At 49.0% G+C, this 18,385-nt stretch overlaps 2 protein-coding genes across 2 annotated transcripts in view; one reads left to right on the top strand and one right to left on the bottom strand.

The window, feature by feature from the left end:
- The window catches only part of LOC128722046 (paired mesoderm homeobox protein 2A-like), a 35,316-nt gene that overhangs the window by 16,329 nt on the left and 602 nt on the right, over positions 1 to 18,385 (bottom strand). The window contains exon 2 of the mRNA XM_053815861.1: positions 1,046 to 1,242. Coding sequence (XP_053671836.1) covers positions 1,046 to 1,242 — 197 coding nt within the window. The remainder of the gene's footprint in view (positions 1 to 1,045; positions 1,243 to 18,385) is intronic.
- Positions 12,562 to 18,271, top strand: LOC128722045 (sodium-independent sulfate anion transporter-like). Its single transcript, XM_053815860.1, has 5 exons — positions 12,562 to 12,635; positions 15,797 to 15,948; positions 16,008 to 16,246; positions 16,317 to 17,097; positions 17,162 to 18,271. The coding sequence occupies exons 1-5, from the start codon at positions 12,562 to 12,564 to the stop codon at positions 17,953 to 17,955; spliced, it is 2,040 nt and encodes a 679-aa protein (XP_053671835.1). The 3' UTR covers positions 17,956 to 18,271.

Raw genomic sequence — 18,385 nt, forward strand, 5'->3', positions numbered from 1 at the left:
CGTGGTTGATTAGTTCCAGTCGTCAGGGAGGGATAGAACGATTGTGTCTCTGCTCCGCAGGCGTGTGTCACCGTGACACACAAACTGATAGCAATCGCGCACACGACCTCTTCTCCGAGAGATGAAAATTTCCCGCCCAAAACAAGCTCGTGATTGTGTTCTAAGGATGCGCGAAGGGGAAACCGAATGAACACACCCAACAGAGGCGTTCTCATCAAACGACACCCAATAATCCATCATTCTTTCATTCCCGCTCTCCGTTCGGTACCTGTCACTTCTGGCGATGACCTGCTTTTCTGTTCGAGCGCGGACTTACAACGCGCCAGCAGCAATTTTGGTGAGAAATTTTGGATCATCTTCATACACCTCGTTTCGGGCCCACCATGATTGCTTGATTGCTCGACCCGGCACAGCCAATCCATCCCGGACACGGAGGACGACGTGTAAGGTGATAAATTTATGGCGCCCTTGCCTCACTGAAACGCGTCCTGCTGCTGTAATCGTAAGGCATGTGTCAAGGCACCGAGCAATAGCCAGCGCCATGATGTGCGTGCGCTGCGGAAAGGGCGCATCATATAAAATGCAGAACCATTACGGAAACGGCCCATCCAGGCCGGCTGTGCTTGCGGGTCGGCATCGTCTCCGACTCCCGAGCAAGGACCTATGAAATATTGAGCAAGGCACGTGTCATAAATAATGGACTTTATTCACTCGCCTCGGCTCGTGTGAATCGAGCCTTCTCTGTCTCTTCCGAGACTATCGGGGCGGAGAATTGGGCACGAAACGCAAGAAGCACTAAAAAAATCGCCCACAAGGACCTTTCCAGACGGAAATCCGGGAGACAGCAAAAAGGGAAACAATTTAATCAATCAACCGAGCGGGGCTCAGTTGCTCCCAAAATGTGACGTTCTGGAGCGAATCCTGGTAGAGTAGTCCACAACGGAGAGTCCTGTCGAGGGCCAGATGTGTCCTTGGCTAAGCCACTCGATTAACTGTCGCTTTGGATGCAGAAGGGAAATCGTCAGGTCTGTAGAGGCAAACTCACCTGTACGCGAGCCTCCGTCAGGTCGATCTTCATCGCAATTTCCTCGCGCGTGTAAATGTCCGGGTAGTGTGTCTCCTGGAAGGCCCGCTCGAGCTCTTTTAGCTGAGCAGAGGTGAAGGTCGTTCGTATCCGGCGCTGTTTGCGCTTCTCCGCGAGCACTGAATCATGTCCAGCGTAAACCTTGTACGGCAGACCAGCTAAAGATAGGTAGAGAGAGAGAGAGAGAGAGAGAGAGAGAGAAAATAAAAGCTTTACTCGCGAGGTCTTAAACTCGATAAAAAGTCCCAAAGGCAACTGGCCACTTAAACCACACCACGACGTCAGGAGGTTTTATGCGCCCCCAGTAACACCCCCAACAAGCGCCATCCAAATTAAAACAACGACTCCATTCATTAGTGTTAATTAAATGAAATTAGGTGAGGATTTTTATATCGGTAGTAAAATTATTTACAACTCAACTCCGAGCCAGCTGACATAGGCGGTCGGTGCGCATGTGGGCTTTGGTCCTGGAAAATTCGCCCCAGAAGATGGCGGGGGAATTAAAGAAGAAGAAGAAGAAAAAAACGATGGCGCTATCAGCCAAGCTACAATCTGGAACTGGTCGTCCTTTTTTTTACGACACCATCGGCCAGAACACTAGGAGAAAAGAGGTTCACTAAATGCAGCTCGCTAACACGCACGCAAAACCTCTCACTACTACACTCGCGAAACCGCGCTAGTACCGAGTGCGAGAGCGAGACCGTAGCGTCCCAAAGGAAGATGGCGATGGGTGACGGTCCCCATCTTGCCTAACGATGGCAACAACTGGCGGATGCGCACCGGTTTGCCCGGCGGTGGAAGGAGAACAGGACGCCATGTCGTCATTTATCTTCTGCCCGAATGAATAATGGCCGCACGTCGGCTCGGTTCCTTCGGTGGGGAGAACGCACGCTAGAACGCAAACGAAGGCCGAGAGATAGCCATTTTCTAGGTCCCTTTTTTCGCGGACTTTCGACAAACGGGAGACATTTTGCGGCCGTCCATTCATCTATGTTCTGGCTGCCTCGAATGCTGGCTTCGAAGTTTCTTTCAGCGCCCGTATAAAGACGTCTGCACGTGCTTATACCGCTCTCGAGGCTCATATTTAACGTACTCGTGTTTCATGACTCATCGAGAGAAGCTCTCTGTGGCTCGCTCATTCGCTCGCTTTTACTTAAAGGCTCTTCTGTGCGGTCTCTCGGTTCATGTCCTCGTTTATGAGTCCATTTTTTTTTTGAAAGTTTTACTGGCCCTTTGCGTTTTCGTTCGCGTTACGGCCAGCTTTCGCTCATCGGTTATGACGTCGTTTCGTCGAGTTGGGATGTCGTTTATTTATTTACTTCTTCGGTCACGTTTTTGATGTGCGTTTTTGGTAGCTGGTGCTTCGGAATTTAATTTCTATATACCTTAAAGCTGAAATACAATCAATCGCATTGGTTGATTTCTTCTTCTTTTTCTTCTTCTTCTTCCTTGAACTAAGGTTATAACACGGTATGATATAAGAGCCCAGCTACCTGAACCCTCTGGTATTACTTCGTTTTTTCTACTCTTCATAGCCTTAATTATTTTTAGCACGGATAACTAAAGGCTATATGTACTAACATTGATAAGATATTTTATTTTAGGTGTGACAATAATATATTGGCTCTTCTTGTTTGACGTTTCGTTTTAATCCAAGTATATCATACGAAGTAAACTTTCAACAATTTATTCTTACATTTTGTTCTTGAAATTCATCAAAACTGCATCTTAAGCGCACGAAATTGAATCGTTTCGTTTATGATCTCTAAAACCTGGAAAATCTATAACAAGCAACTCTTCAAAACCACCACTAACGCAAATGACTCAATTCGACACACCCATCGAGCAACCGAGAAAACGAACACCATAAGCGAGATAAGCTTAATGCTAGAACCTGGCACGATTTTCTGCCACCAATTCCCGAACCCACTCGAACGGTTTCCACGTTCCTCGAGCGTTTTTGGCGTATTTAACTTGCTGATAAAACGTTTTCCCATTTTCTCCCTCGAAATGAACGAGTGTGCGAGGTTTTGCGGTCGACGGCAAACGACCGGGGCGTTAGCACGCCAGTTTCGGCAAGAAACTAGTCGAGCGATAGCGCCACTTTGGTCTGTTCGCAAATTAAGCGCCGAATCACACAAAATGGCACACGCAGGGCACTCGGCTCATGGTATGTCCTTCCCGAGTGGCGGAATATTTGCATTAGCGATACGACCAGCCCCTCATTCGACTCCACGGTTCCGTGCTGGAGTACGTTCTCTCGTCGTATTGATTTTTCAACAGGTTTTCCTCGTCGCCACGCGCCCGGTTGCTTCTCGTCTGATCCTGATCACCAACCCGGCGGGTTTCTGTCTGTTGGCAGTTTCTATTTTTGCTGTCTTTGTTTTTTTTGGTACCGTAGAAACGTGGGTTTCGAACGAGTGGAGAAAACTGGAAATACTTGAAACCCGGGCCCGCGGTTAGACCCGTGGCAGACGGAACGTGCCCCGGTGCCGTACCGTCGGTGAGCGAGGATCAATGTTTGAGCAAGGATATTCCGAACACGATTCACGATTGAAAGATTTCATTGCCTCATCGCCCTCCATCTGCTGCCTGCCTGCCTTCCGGAAATGACCGACGGAATGCGCATTCAATCGTGCTTCCCATCAGCGTCGATTTAGGTGGAAACCTGCGATTCTGGGACTTTCCCACCATTTTGGGTGGGTAAATGTTTAACAACGCCCGTCGTTTTCAGATGCAACGATTTGCAGCTTTCTGTGCTGGAAAGATGGGCAAAAGTATTGAATCTTTCCCCGGTTTGTCGATGCGATTTAGCTTGGTTGTGGTCAGGGCTGTTCAAACGATCGCAACGTAATCGATTTTAAGGCGTCGTTTTTGCGACTCCAAATTGAGATTCCTTACTTTTAAGCTTTGTAAAACAGTTGCGTCAATTTTTTATACGTGCTTATTTTTTCAATTGCCTCAAAAAAATGCATCTCGTAAAATGTGCCGAATTGCGTTTTAATCATGAACCACCAGGCGCCTCCATTACAGCGCGCCAATTTGCGTGTTCGCTTAAACATTCCGAACCACGCCGCTACGTCTTAGACAAAGTGGCCGGATCCTTTGAACTACCACACCCACCTCGAACAGTGAAGCAAACTCGCCTGTTTTCGTCCTTTTTCCAGCTGGCCATTTTTTATCCTCTCCGTTGATTTATGCACATTGGCTGGAGCATTCCGTCTCTCGTTCTTTCTCTCTCATTCTCTCACCATTGATTGCTTCTCTAGGCATTCTCGGCTATTGTTCATTTTTAACGCTGCCTATCACCCTCGCATTCTCACTGGCGAGCTTCCTTTCCGTCAGCTCCCAGCGCTCATGTGGTGTTTTGTTTACTTTTGCAGCTTCGGTAGCGCGCGCATTCCCTGGAGAACGTTCGTCCGCAGTTCCTTTTCCCGGTGGCCGTCCAGGCGAACGTCACTACCCTTCGGTGAGGCTTCGACCAAAACCCCGGACCCGACAATTGGCAATGCTCGGGCAGGCGGAAATTTCAATGCAAACAAGCTAATTTTCGACCACGGCCTACAAGGGTCCGGGTGGCAGGGGACACAGCGGACGGCCAGAGCGCGTCCTACCACAGGCGTCTTCTCTTCACCCCAGCCATTGTCGGCCTGTCTTGCGAGGAAGCGCAACCCCAAAGGCCGATGTATATTTGATGAGCAGCAGCGTGGCTCTTGATTATGGCGATCGAAGCTCGGGAGGCGGCCTCGGGAAAAGATTAGACGGTTGGAAATGGAACGACGGAGGAGCGAGGAAACCGGCCGTAGCGATGAGCAAATATTTACCACCGCCACCTTCTGCTGTGTGGTGCGTGTTCCATGCCGTACAGAGGGCGCCTAGAGCCGCTACTGTATTTTTTCCCGTTGTTCTTCTCGATTGTGTCAAGTGTTCGACTTAGTGCCATAAACTATCGAAATAGGAAAATATTTAATTCAACTCACAAGTGTAAACGACACAAATGCATCCTTATAAAATTGGTATTTATCCCTGCTGTTTTCTTCGATAACGAGCTACTTATTCAGTAAAAATATAAAAAAAAACACAAAAAAAAACATCAAATAAGCTCCACTTCCACTCAACTATATTATTATGAATCACACAATCGTCAGTGAATCAAAAGAATATCGGAAAGGCGCTAACACATAAAACGGAGAAATACCACAAAAAAGACCCACGTGTCGTTCCGTTTTATGTTTTTCCATCTTTTCGTTTCCCTGCCAAAAGCTACATTGAGTGGTTGGAAGGCATGTCCATGGAAATTGCTATGAAAAACGAGGAAAAAGTCTTCCCCTTTTTTTCCTTGAATCCTTCTTTTCCAACCCATCCCATGGCTCCCACTCGATGGACATATTTTTGGCACCCCAAAGCCGAGGATTATTGCCAGCGATTTCCGAGCTACATTTCGAGGACACCCAAACGACACTCCGGAAGCACCATTCCCAAGGGTTGGCTACACCGCCACATGGTTCGGATTTACAAATCACCCAAAAGAAAACGACTAGCCCGGAAACCGGGCAGCATAAAACGACCGGGGCGTGGGTTATGGATTATGGTCAATCGGTATTAATCCTGCCATCGGCCAAAGACGAACGTCGTCCTTCGGTCGGGGCTACAGAAGATGAAGACACGCCGCTTCAATTACTGGAGCAATCTCTCAAAACCCACGGTACTGCTACACGCCACCGGTCAGCTCCAAACTACAACAAGAAGAACGGCGTGAGTGCAAGGATCGAGTAGTGTGGGTTTTGCGTCGGAGGAAATAAATGTGCCTCGACGCGATAAAAATGGAGGGCAGAAATGGTTGATCCTTCTGTGCATTCGCCATGCCAGTGGATCGGAAATAACAAACCGCGCTGCCATCCTTAACGTTTGCCATCGCACCGCAAGACAACTGTGCTTGGGAAATGGGCGGAATTTGTTTCATGCCCCGAACCACGGTCCGATCCTTACTCGCGTCTTGAAGGACCTGTGCGAGCAAAACCACCAGCATTCGGATGGACTATCCCAGCATCGTCCGTCATGCAAAATGCACACAACACATCAACGGTACGTGATGAAATCTCGGCACACAAATGGCATCCGTTGTGGCGCATTTATTTCGGAACGGACTCGTCGTCGCCATTTTGCGGTGTCGAAAGGAAAGCTGACGGTAAGAAAAACCACCACGACCTGCGAAGATGAATGGTACTCCGAGGGAACGTTTAATTCCGGTGAAAACGTGCCGCTTTTGGTGGTTGTGAGTTGCTTTGTGCAGGAATGTGCAGAGTTTCCGAGCGCGAAAGAAAAAAATTGCATCCCGATGGTAATCAAACGAGAAAACCTGCAAATTTGTTCACTCGATAATCGCATTTGCAGGTCAGAGGGCTTGCAACCGCACTGACGCATAATTACCGTAATTTAACGCTGGTGTTTTAACCAGGAGTGGGATGAAAGAAAAAAAAAATGCAACCACCCTTAATCGATCGGTAATAACTCTTTGCCCGCCCCGGATGCGGTTTTGGCGCAAACACGATGCATGAAAACCGCAACCAATGCAGTGTTCCATTCCCGGAAGCCTCTGGTAGGAAGACTCCTACCCACCGGGGGCATCCCAGCATCCTGACCGAATCCGATGCCGTGAAATATGATATCCGATTAAATGGCTACTAATTGCTGGGCGTAATCCAATTTGCAAAATCATTCTCAATTATCAACAATTACCGCCGGCGGCAATCGAATTAAAACGCCGAGATTTGAATCTTAAAATCCGCCGCTTGAAGCGTGCTGAATTTATTATGACCTTCCCGGGGGCCCGGTTGCAAGCGCGCATTCCACCTGAACGCTGGCCCGGATCCTGGTGGCCTCGAACTGGCGGCCTTTGGCGGCGAGTCCTTCGGGGTGGAGGGAGCTTACGAAAAACCCGTAACATGCCGGATGCCAATCGGCTTAGGTGAGCTATGCCACGCAGGGTTGGCTTATCTGCCCCAAGAGCCGTACCCGCCTCAGAAATGTTCTCCAACCTCCAACCTGGACCTCAAAAAGGATGATAGTTTTCGCTTCTTTACGGCTACGGGCCGGACTTTTCAATTGCTGCCTGCCTTAGGAATTCCCAAAAGACCTTCCGATGGCAGATTCGGTACGCAAACACCCGTACGAACGGAAAACCCTTCGTTCGGTCACACACTACCACCCACACATCGGATCGGTCGGGTGGATTATGGCGAACGGAGTTATGGTCTGGGAATGTTAATTTATTATTACACTACCAATTACGGCGGCATCAGTGATAATCATCGTCATCCAGGGAGCTCGGTTCCGACGGGCTGGACGGAAACCTCCACGCTCGACACCACATGTGTGGGATGTGTGTTTGTGTGGGTGCGTTAGAGCTGTGCATCCCCAAAGGACTCGAGGCAGGACACGCTTTTGTCGTCCGGCGACAATGGATGCCATCCATTCTTGGGCTTTAGAGCACATCGAACGGGCGCCCCTAATGGAAACCGGCTGTCTCACTGGAGAGCACGTTTGTGTGTGGCTGTGAGTTTCCGATGTCTCCCACCCCCACATCCACACGTGCCCTAAGACGGACGGTAGAAGCAGCAAGTTTCTTGGTGAGGCAAACCGCTCTACCCATACGGGAGGAATTATTTATGAGGGACTATTCCCGACGCCGGCTTTCACTTTGGGGCTCGCCGCTCGTTGAGACGCACACCGAGAGCCACTAAGGACGACCGCGAGCCGCAAGGAGGCTGTGTGCGTGTAATGTAAATTTAGTGCCTATAACATTAACGCTATTAGAGCACCGTTTTAGAGAGCTAATGTGGTTTAATTGCGGCCTGCTGCGATCGTTAGCGGGCGGCTGGTTTCGCCAAACCGACACGCGCCCATCCCCGGTGGTTCAGGCATCCGGTTTGCTGGCTTCTAGGTCCAGCGACCGTTTGCCAATTAGTGGCCGATGTTTATCGTCTTGCCAGGAGCCGGTCACGGTGCGGCTTACTTTGGAGCGTCTTCATGCAACTTTAAATCACGCCCGAGCCTTGGCCGTGCTTTGCATGGCGCATGCTATCCGTCTCCAGGTGGTGCTGGGGATGACCAATGCGTTACTCTCTGTTCGGTTCGACACCTGTTCGGGGGTGCGGTGACCGTACGAAGGACCGTACGCCTTAATTGCCCGGTGGCACGGATAACTTTGGTTTTGCGGTCGATTAGTTACGATAATGGGTATTCCGGTGGAGGTTTTATGGCCTTCGAGATGTGGCTCCCACACTGCAGTAAGCTAGAAGTTCTAGGTTCTTCCTTTTGCGCAATCTGGAGTGAAATGGGGTGGGTATCTTGAACATGCTTCTTCAGCAAGCTAAGCCCTAACCTACGTAGAGTGGTTGGGAAGAGCGGAATTCTCTACAGAAGGAAAACAAAGTGTCCGATATCCTATCGAATTTGATGTAAACAATTACCTCAATGCTCGTGCAGCAGCGCCTGGCGCTATGCAACCGGTGCAACATTGTCTTCGCGGTAACAGTTGCATCCAAAAATAAACATCGATCGGCAGATAGCGACAGATACTGCCACACTCGAGGTGCGCTTTCGAGATGCATCGGGGTCGACAAGCGAGCGCCATAAACGTGCGGCGTAAAATAAAGCCCCTCAATATGGCAGCAATAAAAGGCCAGCTCAGGCCTTGGGGAACTTTATCTGGAGGCATCACCATGCCACAAAAAGACTCGTTATCACTTTGATCCACCCATTCACAATGCATCTAATCCAGTATATTCCATCCACTCCATTCCTCTTATTCTGAGTAACCTAAATTATCGCATGTCTATTAAACTGTTCTGATTTGGACCCAATTGGTGGTTTAATTGTGTGACACCGTAGCATGAGCGCCTCAAATAATTATTGAAAGCTTTCGATGGGCTATTTTAAGCAACTGTTATAAGACCCTATCATAACGCGATACCTTTCGATAACCTTCAGCTGTTCATTGCACTGTCACGGTTATCGCATTTAATTTCATTCGCAAAAATAGCGTATCAACATCCAGTTCTTCCAGGACCCAGGACTGAGTGAGGATAAGGCGTAGTCCCTCCCTTCTTGCAATGTCCGCGCTGTTATCGGGAGCAAATGAGTTTACGATCCTGTTCTTATCGTGCTCATCCTCATCATAATACTTATCCTCGCCCTAGTGACAGCTACTGGCGCGTCTTCGGCGCTTTACTTGACAGCTGGTAACCATGAATGTATCCGGGCGCAGATGAAAGGTCAACCTGCGCCATCCGTCGACCGAATCGGGAGCTTGTTTGCTTCAACGAACCAAGCCAACACCTTCAACCTGTTATCAGCTGTTTGCTGACGGGGATAGAACTGTGTATCTTTTTTTTAGTTGTATTTCTCCTTCTCCGCAGTTCCAGCTGTGCTTTATGAGATCTCACTCTCGGTACGAGTCACCCTTCGCACGGTTGCCTCCTTAGTCATCCCGTGGAAAAGCACCCTCCGACGACGAAATGACGCAAACCGCAACCGCGCACCGTGGCAAAAAGATTTATGAGGTATGTTCACACGAATATTCGGTTGTTGTGATACTGCTTACGCGCGCGCGAGTGCAATCGCGGAAACACGTTACCATCGCGCACGGGTCGGTTGTTTGCTCGCGTGCGAACTGTCATTATCAAACGCTTACCGTTTCCGGCCCGGCGTGGAACGCAGCTGACCGCAAACAACCACTTTAGCGGGTGACTTCAATTTTCAATTAGTAAAATCGAACGCTTCCCACCTCCGGTTGATGCTTCACCCAGTGGCGGTGCTTCCCAATGGGCCAGGACCGATAAGCAGCATGACATCTGCGATCGCGACAACGTACTCGATCGGTTCGATAAGAATGTGAGAGAAAATCACTCGCGTTGCGTTGTTCCCACGGCACTGTTGGTCTACTCGCCGAGCAATGCTGGAGAAGACGACAGTTAGAGCCACATTGAACCATAAACGTCAACCATATACTACACGGTGGAAATCGAAAGCTACATAGTTGTTCAAATAGGATATGAAAGGAAAATATAAATGCTATAGAACTACAAAGGCTCATTATATTTGTTTTGCTTATCACACTAACTGAAAAGCTAGTCACATTGAAAAATCTCAGCGCCGGTCTGAGCAACCCTGTAATTGACAATTTTGCGCGAAATGCTCAGTAAACGCGCCCGAGAGTACGCGTGTCTAGTCGCGTAGAGAGTGTCTTGCATACTTCTCAGCGTTAGTAGCCCGCTTAGAACTTAAGAGAGACACAACGGGAGAGCGCAATCAGCGCACGGAGCGGCGAGAACAATAGATGTACTAGCCCTCCCGCGACATCGCTAGCGAGCCTTGCTGCAAAGATCCGGCTGGTTCCATCATCAGACCACCGGCTTCTTGACGGTCTTCTTGTCGTGTGTTTGCCGGTGTGGATTCGATTAAAATTTCCCCGCCAGCGGTCAGATCGGCTCAGTAAACTGCCAGCGCACGGTGCGAAAAGGTCCAAAGTTTTTCCGTATCAAGGTCTCCGAGGTTAGGAGCGTCGCTAAAGAAGGCAGACAAGCGTCCTATCTAGGTGCCACGGAAAACCGTGTACTGGTGCAGCCGTGTAGCTGGGAAAAAGTCTACTTTCAGACTCTGCTTAGCTCGAGAAACGGGCTACAAAGCTCGAGTGTCGCGAGTTCTTGTGGACGTGCAGTGAGTGAAAGTGTGTGTCCATTGTGCCGACGAGGTGACGATCGAATATGTCGTAAGTATATCGTTCTGTTATTCTTATCCTTACACTCTCGATTTCTCACGTGACGCTGACCTAGTGGTCTAGTTGAATGTTAGTTGTCATTCTCTTGACAACCTGTTTTAGGTTCACGTCAAGAGAGACCTCTAAAGTATAACAGGCCATTCGCTAACGAGCTTGTCCCTCACTGTGTTTTCCGACGGAACGAGATAAAACTGATAGGAACTATTTAAAACCAACGCAAACTATATCGTCGCTCAAATATTGGCAGACGGCATTTTCACGGAGCGAAGCTCACCTGCTCCTTATCGAGTGGTAGGTCATTTTGCGCCCACTTGTACTCTGGACACATAAGATCACAAGGGCTCTCGCGGGCAGTTGTGGGGCCTTGCTCGATGTCCTCCTCTCGCAATGCAGTCGCAACAACCGCAAAAAAACGGCCACCCATTGTTACCGATACCGGTTGTTTGATGAAAGTGAAGGAAAGCACTTAATCGCGTGGAGGCGCACACTTGAGCCATGCCTAATTGATTAAATGACACACAAGCGTTACAACCCTTCTACATTTGTGTGACAAATAAGATCAATAGCTATTTGTAAATGGTTTACGATGCATGTCCTCTCAAAATATGCATCATTTTCGATTATTTCCTTAACATGCACATCTTCGAGACAGATACCCCGATAACGTCTATTCCTGTCCCTAGACAGTGCGTCACTTCGAGCCAGATAATCAGCACACTAATCCATGCCATAAACGTCTAGCGCAAATGCACAAATCAACTACAATCGGAAGCTCCGCAACACAAAACAACTCAATTTTCGCTCACCTTATCCGAGCACACCTTTGAGTGGGCCATTAAAAGCGGTGATCGCCGATTTACTCGCGACCAGATATGCAGGCGATACCAGCGCACTCGCAGATTGGGCAACAATCGGCATTTCGCATGCTTTCGCTATCGGCCACTTGATCGTACACGTGCTCGGTGGTGCGAATGACGTTTTCGCGTGGATTTTGTCGCAGATTTGGGTATATTTAGGGAGATATTTCGTCCCTGTTCATAAATCACGCCACCCGGACGTCATTAGACGACGGCCGTAACCCGCCACTTGAACGATTAGCAATGCCACAACGATAACGGGCATGCATTTATTGCGCTTTAAAGCGTCACTTCTAGCAGGTTTGTCTGGACTGCACTGGACGATTACCTCAGACGTAATGTTTTGCAGTGTGATAATACCAGACGCGAATAGGGAATGCATTGTAACTTAAACAATGCTCTTTTTGGAGGTCGTGTTAAAAATCTCGCACATGTCCTGAAGCAAAGGTGACAGCTAGTATCCTGGGCTGACAACAATACCCATAGTACAATAGGACCACTACGAACCACTACGAAGCTTTGACGTCTTTCGCAAAAACCGAAGCCACGCCAGAAGATCCGAACTGTGACACTTTTGTGTTGGTGTTGTGCCATCACTTGACAGTGATCCAATACCCTTCTTGTATGGTTGGCGTAAAAATGTGAGTCTTGCGTTCAGAGGCATAAACATCCGAACACATGTTCGGCATCCCTGCTCGTTCGCAACCGTAAACTGATCATATTTATGGTCCAACTAGTCGATCGGTAACCATCGATAGGGCAGGACAACCCATCCTAGCCGCGTGGTTTAGTTTCGCGAGTTCAAGCTAGTGTGTCGTAAAGTGAAGTAAAAAAACAAAATGGCCAACAACGACTCACCAGAACCAGCCACAAGCAGTACATTCAGCTTGTCCATCCCTCGAATAGAGATTAGGTAAGAGATCTGGTCGATGGTCAGTGCGAACGTCGACATCTCGTGACATCAGTCACCTACGCACGAGACGCAGTGCGATATGGTGTTGGAAAAAGAAGAACACTACAGGAAACTAAAGCACACAAGTAAACAATAAACAGTAAAACACCCCCTTCCACAGTACTCGTGTGCGCAAATGCTGCTGTGTAAACAGCGCGTCCTGGGAACAAGCCAAGCTCAAACACCCGAAAAAGCGCTCATAGTGCTCCCACCTGCTATGGGGCAATTAAGCGGTGATAAGGATCGTACGATCGTTTGTCGCTGGGACCTGGTACCAGATTTGCCGCGTCTTATCTTTGCCGATGCTGCCGAATTGCTCTGTTTGTTTGCTAGTGGCATTAGTCCCTCGTTTGTTTTTCACGTATTTTCGCGAAAGAATTCGCCTAATGTCGCCAACTGCGCTGATATCTTGCTAAATGGTGCAAATAACAAACAGGCCCAAATTGCAGAATTCCTAGGGCAATTAAAGCAATCTTCCAGAACACTCTTCCGGGGGCTCAACCATGTATCTGTAAAGCTTTCTTTTTTTTTTGTAGAACCGTGGCAACGCCCCCGTTATCGTGGTCTCGTGAAGTAATGTCCGAGTGTCCCTTGTCAACATGACACACATGTCAGATCGGACTCCCGGTATCGTCTCATCATGAGAAACCCATCAATCGCGGGAACATCGGTGATATCTTGTTGCCGATTTGTTCCATTGTCAGTCGCTTTTTATTACGGGCCCATCAGGCGGCCTTATCGGTTGCAATTGACACCTTGGCGATGAGCACCGCAATTTCTCAGGGTTGTGCGAATTGCTGGGCTGGGCTGCAATTGCAGCCTGCTATGCTGGTTGCCACGGGTTATTCCACACCTGTAGGTGGCTGTAACATCGACAAGTACATACGAGGGGCATTTTTGACAGTCCTCACCAACGAAGGAATTCATCGTCCCCGTACAAGAACACAGAATACATCAACCGGACCGTAACCAGCTGATTTTACGAATTCGAAGAAATGTCTGGCGTTGAACAGAAGCCACACTTTGGTAAACCATCAGCGCGGGAAAGCGATCGAGCATGTGTGCGTGTGTGTTGGCGGAAAAGCGAGGAACATGTCGGTTGTGTCGGGCGCCGAAAATAGACCTGCCCAAATTACGTTCTCGCGTTCATGAACTTCACGTACGTTCGCAGCGACGATTTCGGTCAACTGGCGACACTCAGGTTCCCTGTGTCATTGGCCGTCTTCGGTTAGTTTTGACTCGGTAGTGGAAAACTTCCGCACCTACTGGGGCACGGATACGGTTGAGTTCATTTTGTTAATGCGTCACATGAATAAAAAAAGAAGAAATAAAATTCCCATCAAGTCGTGCTTCTAATAAACCGATACAAGCACAGAGAGTGGACGTAAGAAAAATTTACATTTTTTCCACCTCATGTACTAGCACTATTTGGTAACTGATTCTCTGCTTCAAAACTCATCGTCAGCTGCCAAAAAATTTTCATAAATGAAAATAGGGGAGAAGATAAAATCCCTGTGCAACACCAATTGGCCTTGTGGGGAACGTGGCGGTCAAAATCATGGCCGTTCATTACACCGCACGTGTTTAGGCGGGTTTCTGGCACAGCGTGTTGGCACACCACAATGCCTATCGCTTCCTGTACTATTCGGCACATTAACCGTACACACCTGTACGGGGTGCTTCGTGTTTCCCGGGTACTATACCTGCTGATTGGCAGGTGCTGGAATGTTGGAAATTCCTCCAAACCCAATGGCATTTAGCATCAAAAGAACTTGATAGATAGGCAGCCAAACAGCCATGAGACCCTCTCATTGGCACAGGCTTAAACAGATTTGCCACCTGCCGCAACCGGACGCGCTCTGTTTATCCTTATGCCGAGACACTTATGGATTTACGACCGTTGAGCGTTAGCGTGGCCATGCGCTCGCACTACTCGAGTGCGAAAAACTAGTAGCTCGCGTACGACCGATAAACGTGACCTGTTCGCGTGCTGCCTATGAAAGCGAGAGAGAGAGAGAGAGAGAGAGAGAGAAAGAGAGAACGCAAACCAAGCGCCAGAGGTAGACCCTGCACGCGTGCAGGTGAATAAATTATGAGCTTATGTTTGCATCTTATTACCCGTTGGCAGTGCAACGAAACAGACGCCACTACCTGGAGGTGCATATTTTGTTGACTCTTACTTTCTGCAGATGTAGGTAACAAACGACCCAGTAGGCTTACCCGGCTTGCCTTCTAGATGGCGTTAAACGCCATTTTCCCGATTGTTTTCAAACAGCAAAACAAAACGCCACCCCCGTGTGCAGTCAATGTATGACGGGTAGAACACCTCGTTTAACCTTTCCGTTACGTCAGCTGATTCTGGCGATTAGAACATCGCCCGCTACTTCCTCGGCATTACAACACCTCAAGCAAGCAACAGCCCCCGATGACTCCACGGTGTGGCTAGGTATTTGCAAAAATTTTAATTTTAGCCCACCAACACCACCCACCGGTCTTTTGTCACCATTTGCTAGAGTGATCGTGGCAGCGTTGTTTGCGAGTGTTTTTTGTGATAAAAAAACCCTGCTAAAAAGTACGCTTCTCTCAACTCTTTCCACTCTCTGATTGTTTCCGCTTACACCGCGATGTACGTGTGCGAGAATGAAAATTGAAAATGGCACACCTTGTGAGTGAAACGCATCCGGACTTAGGATCCGGTTTTTCTTTCGTAGAAAAACGTGTAAAATACAGCCGCGCAGCAGGAGTATAACCTTCCCGGGGAAGCTAAAAACTTTTTTGGGTAAAAAACCTCATCAGCTGAAGTTGACGGCAAAATTGATGACTCTCCAGTTTAGAGCCTGTTAAACCAGTGCAGTTCGTCAAACTGCTTATTGCGCAGCAATAACCTCAAGGTCGTCCTTGTGGGCACGCTTTCTTACGAGCACGCCACCCATTGGCTACGATGACTCATTCGCCAATTGGCACCTTGTCGTCGTGTCCAGCAGGTGCAAATAGGAAAATGGAAAAAAGCAGAACTCTAGCCGTCCGAGCAACAGAAGGAAAAGCGCAGCGCTGCCAGACAGTTAGTAGCATTTACCGGCGAGACTTTAACGCGTCGTGTTTTTCCTTCTTCTCTGCTTCAGACGAACGTCGAGCGACACCCAGCTGGATAAGGTCCAGATCAAGTCGGCCTCCGTGTACAACATCCACGGGTTGAGCGGTTCCCAGCATTCGCTCAGCGTGCCGCCAATCCACAAGGATGTAATTGGATACCGTGGAAGCAATGAGTTCATCTGTAAGTTTGAAGTGTTCACCCTGGTATTTAAGGAGCTTATTCGACCGTGTCGTTTACAGTAACGGACGACAAACAGTCGACGATGGATCAGATCAAATCGATTGGACCCTGGTTTCGGCGCAAGTGCAAGAACGTCTGCCGCCGTAAGATCCTGTACAAGCGTGTTCCGGTGTTAAACTGGCTGCCAACATACAGCATGGATGATGCCGTTGGTGACTTAGTGGCTGGCATTACCGTGGGTCTCACCGTCATCCCACAGGCTCTCGCTTACAGCAGCATCGCAGGACTACCGGCAGCGGTAAGTAGAGTCGTGCAGGTGCTCGGTAAAATGGAATAAGGGAGCATAACTCAACGGTCTTTTTGAACAGTATGGACTGTACGGTTCCTTCGTGGGTTGTTTCGTGTACATCCTGCTCGGTTCCTGCAAGGACGTCCCGATGGGACCAACAGCAATTGCGTCCCTCCTGACCTTCCAAGCGTGCGATGGCGTATGGCAAAGGGCCGTACTACTGTGCTTCCTGTCTGGCATCATCGAGCTGCTGATGGGACTATTTGGTCTTGGTTTCCTGATCGACTTCGTGTCCGGCCCAGTCAGCTCCGGTTTCACCTCAGCCGTATCGCTGATCATCCTCAGCTCCCAAGTAAAGGACCTACTCGGAATCGTCGCCAAAGGTAACACCTTCATCGAGCAATGGTCGTCGATCATCGATGACATACACAACACCCAGCTCGGTGACGCACTGATGGGATTCATCTGCATCATCGTACTGCTGCTGATGAGGCTACTTCCACGCATTAAGGTTGGTCCACCAGAGGCCACCGATCAAACCGTCGCCCAGAGAATCATCAACAAGTCGCTATGGCTTATCGGAACGGCTCGCAATGCCATCATCGTGGTAGTGTGTGGTGGTATCGGTGCAGCGTTTTACGAAAATGGTAAACAACCTTTCCGCATGATCGGAGAAGTCCCAAGTGGACTACCGAGTGTACAGGCTCCACCGTTTTCCGTGCCTGAGATAGTCGACGCTAATGGAACGGTAACGCAAGAGTACGAAAGCTTCGGTGATATGCTGCAGGGATTGGGATCGATGTTGATCGTCATCCCGTTGATCGCGCTGCTTGAGAACATCGCTATTTGCAAGGCTTTTGGTAGGTATTCTGAGACTTTCCCACTGGTTTGGATGTTATTACCAGTAGCATCTTCCTATTTCAGCTGATGGAAAGCCCGTCGATGCAACCCAAGAGCTGATCGCTATCGGAGTGTCCAACATCGCCAATTCCTTCGTCCAGGGCTATCCAGGGACGGGTGCGCTTTCGCGTGGTGCTGTCAACAACGCTAGTGGTGTTCGTACGCCTTTCGGGGGGTTGTACACCGGAATTCTGGTCATTCTAGCGTTGTTGTTCTTTACACCGTACTTCTTCTACATACCCCGAGCGGCCCTGGCAGCGATCATCATTGCGGCTGTCATCTTCATGATTGAAGTGCGCGTTGTGAAACCGATGTGGCGCAGCAAGAAGTCGGACCTCATCCCCGGAATCGCCACGTTTGTCGCATGTCTTGCTCTTCCACTGGAGTACGGCATTTTGGTGGGCATCGGATTGAACATCCTGTTCATCCTGTACCACGCCGCCCGGCCAAAGATCCATATGGACCAGGCTATCACACCGTGTGGTGTCAAGTACCTCATGTTGACGCCTGACCGCTGTCTAATCTTCCCTTCGGTGGACTATGTGCGCAACCTGATCAACAAGCACGGTCTGAAAAGTCAGATTCCGGTCGTGATCGACTGCACGCATATCTACGGTGCGGACTTTACCGCGGCCCAAGTCATCGACACGCTCATCAAGGACTTTAAGAGCCGCAACCAGCTGCTGCTGTTCCTCAACCTGAAGCCCTCGGTGGGCAACGTGTTCGAGGGGGCTGATCTCGAGTATCGCGTGTTCTACGACTTCGAGCAGCTCGATAAGGCGATCCGTGAATGCCGCCGGAAGAGCATTCCGGCTTAAAGGTCACCCTAGCGAAAGCGAACGCGATTTTACCGCGGCTCACCCACTAAGACTCTAAAAAGACAAAAGTGATCTGTACATTTTAGCGATAAAGACAACCTTAAGCTACTATAACCACCTCGCTGATGGAGGCACGATTTTTGTTCCTAGTAATACTTGTACGTTTAAACGAGTTCCTGTCGAAAAGCGCATGTGCTTCGTATCCCGATGAATACCCAAAAGAAGAAAACAAGTCAGAACGTTAACGGTATGCGGACCACGCGTGCGATGGCACGTAACGAAATGGTCATGCGAGCGTCATATCGCTCGGAAGACACCCTAGATCGTAAGCATTTGTCAAACAGAAGCAGTAAATAAACACAAACGTGATGTAATAATAGCCATACTCCGAAGTGTCTATTTCGTAAATTGAAGAGCTTTCACTCAAAGC

This window comes from Anopheles nili, chromosome 2, assembly GCF_943737925.1.
Source record: "Anopheles nili chromosome 2, idAnoNiliSN_F5_01, whole genome shotgun sequence".
Lineage (NCBI taxonomy): Eukaryota > Metazoa > Arthropoda > Insecta > Diptera > Culicidae > Anopheles > Anopheles nili.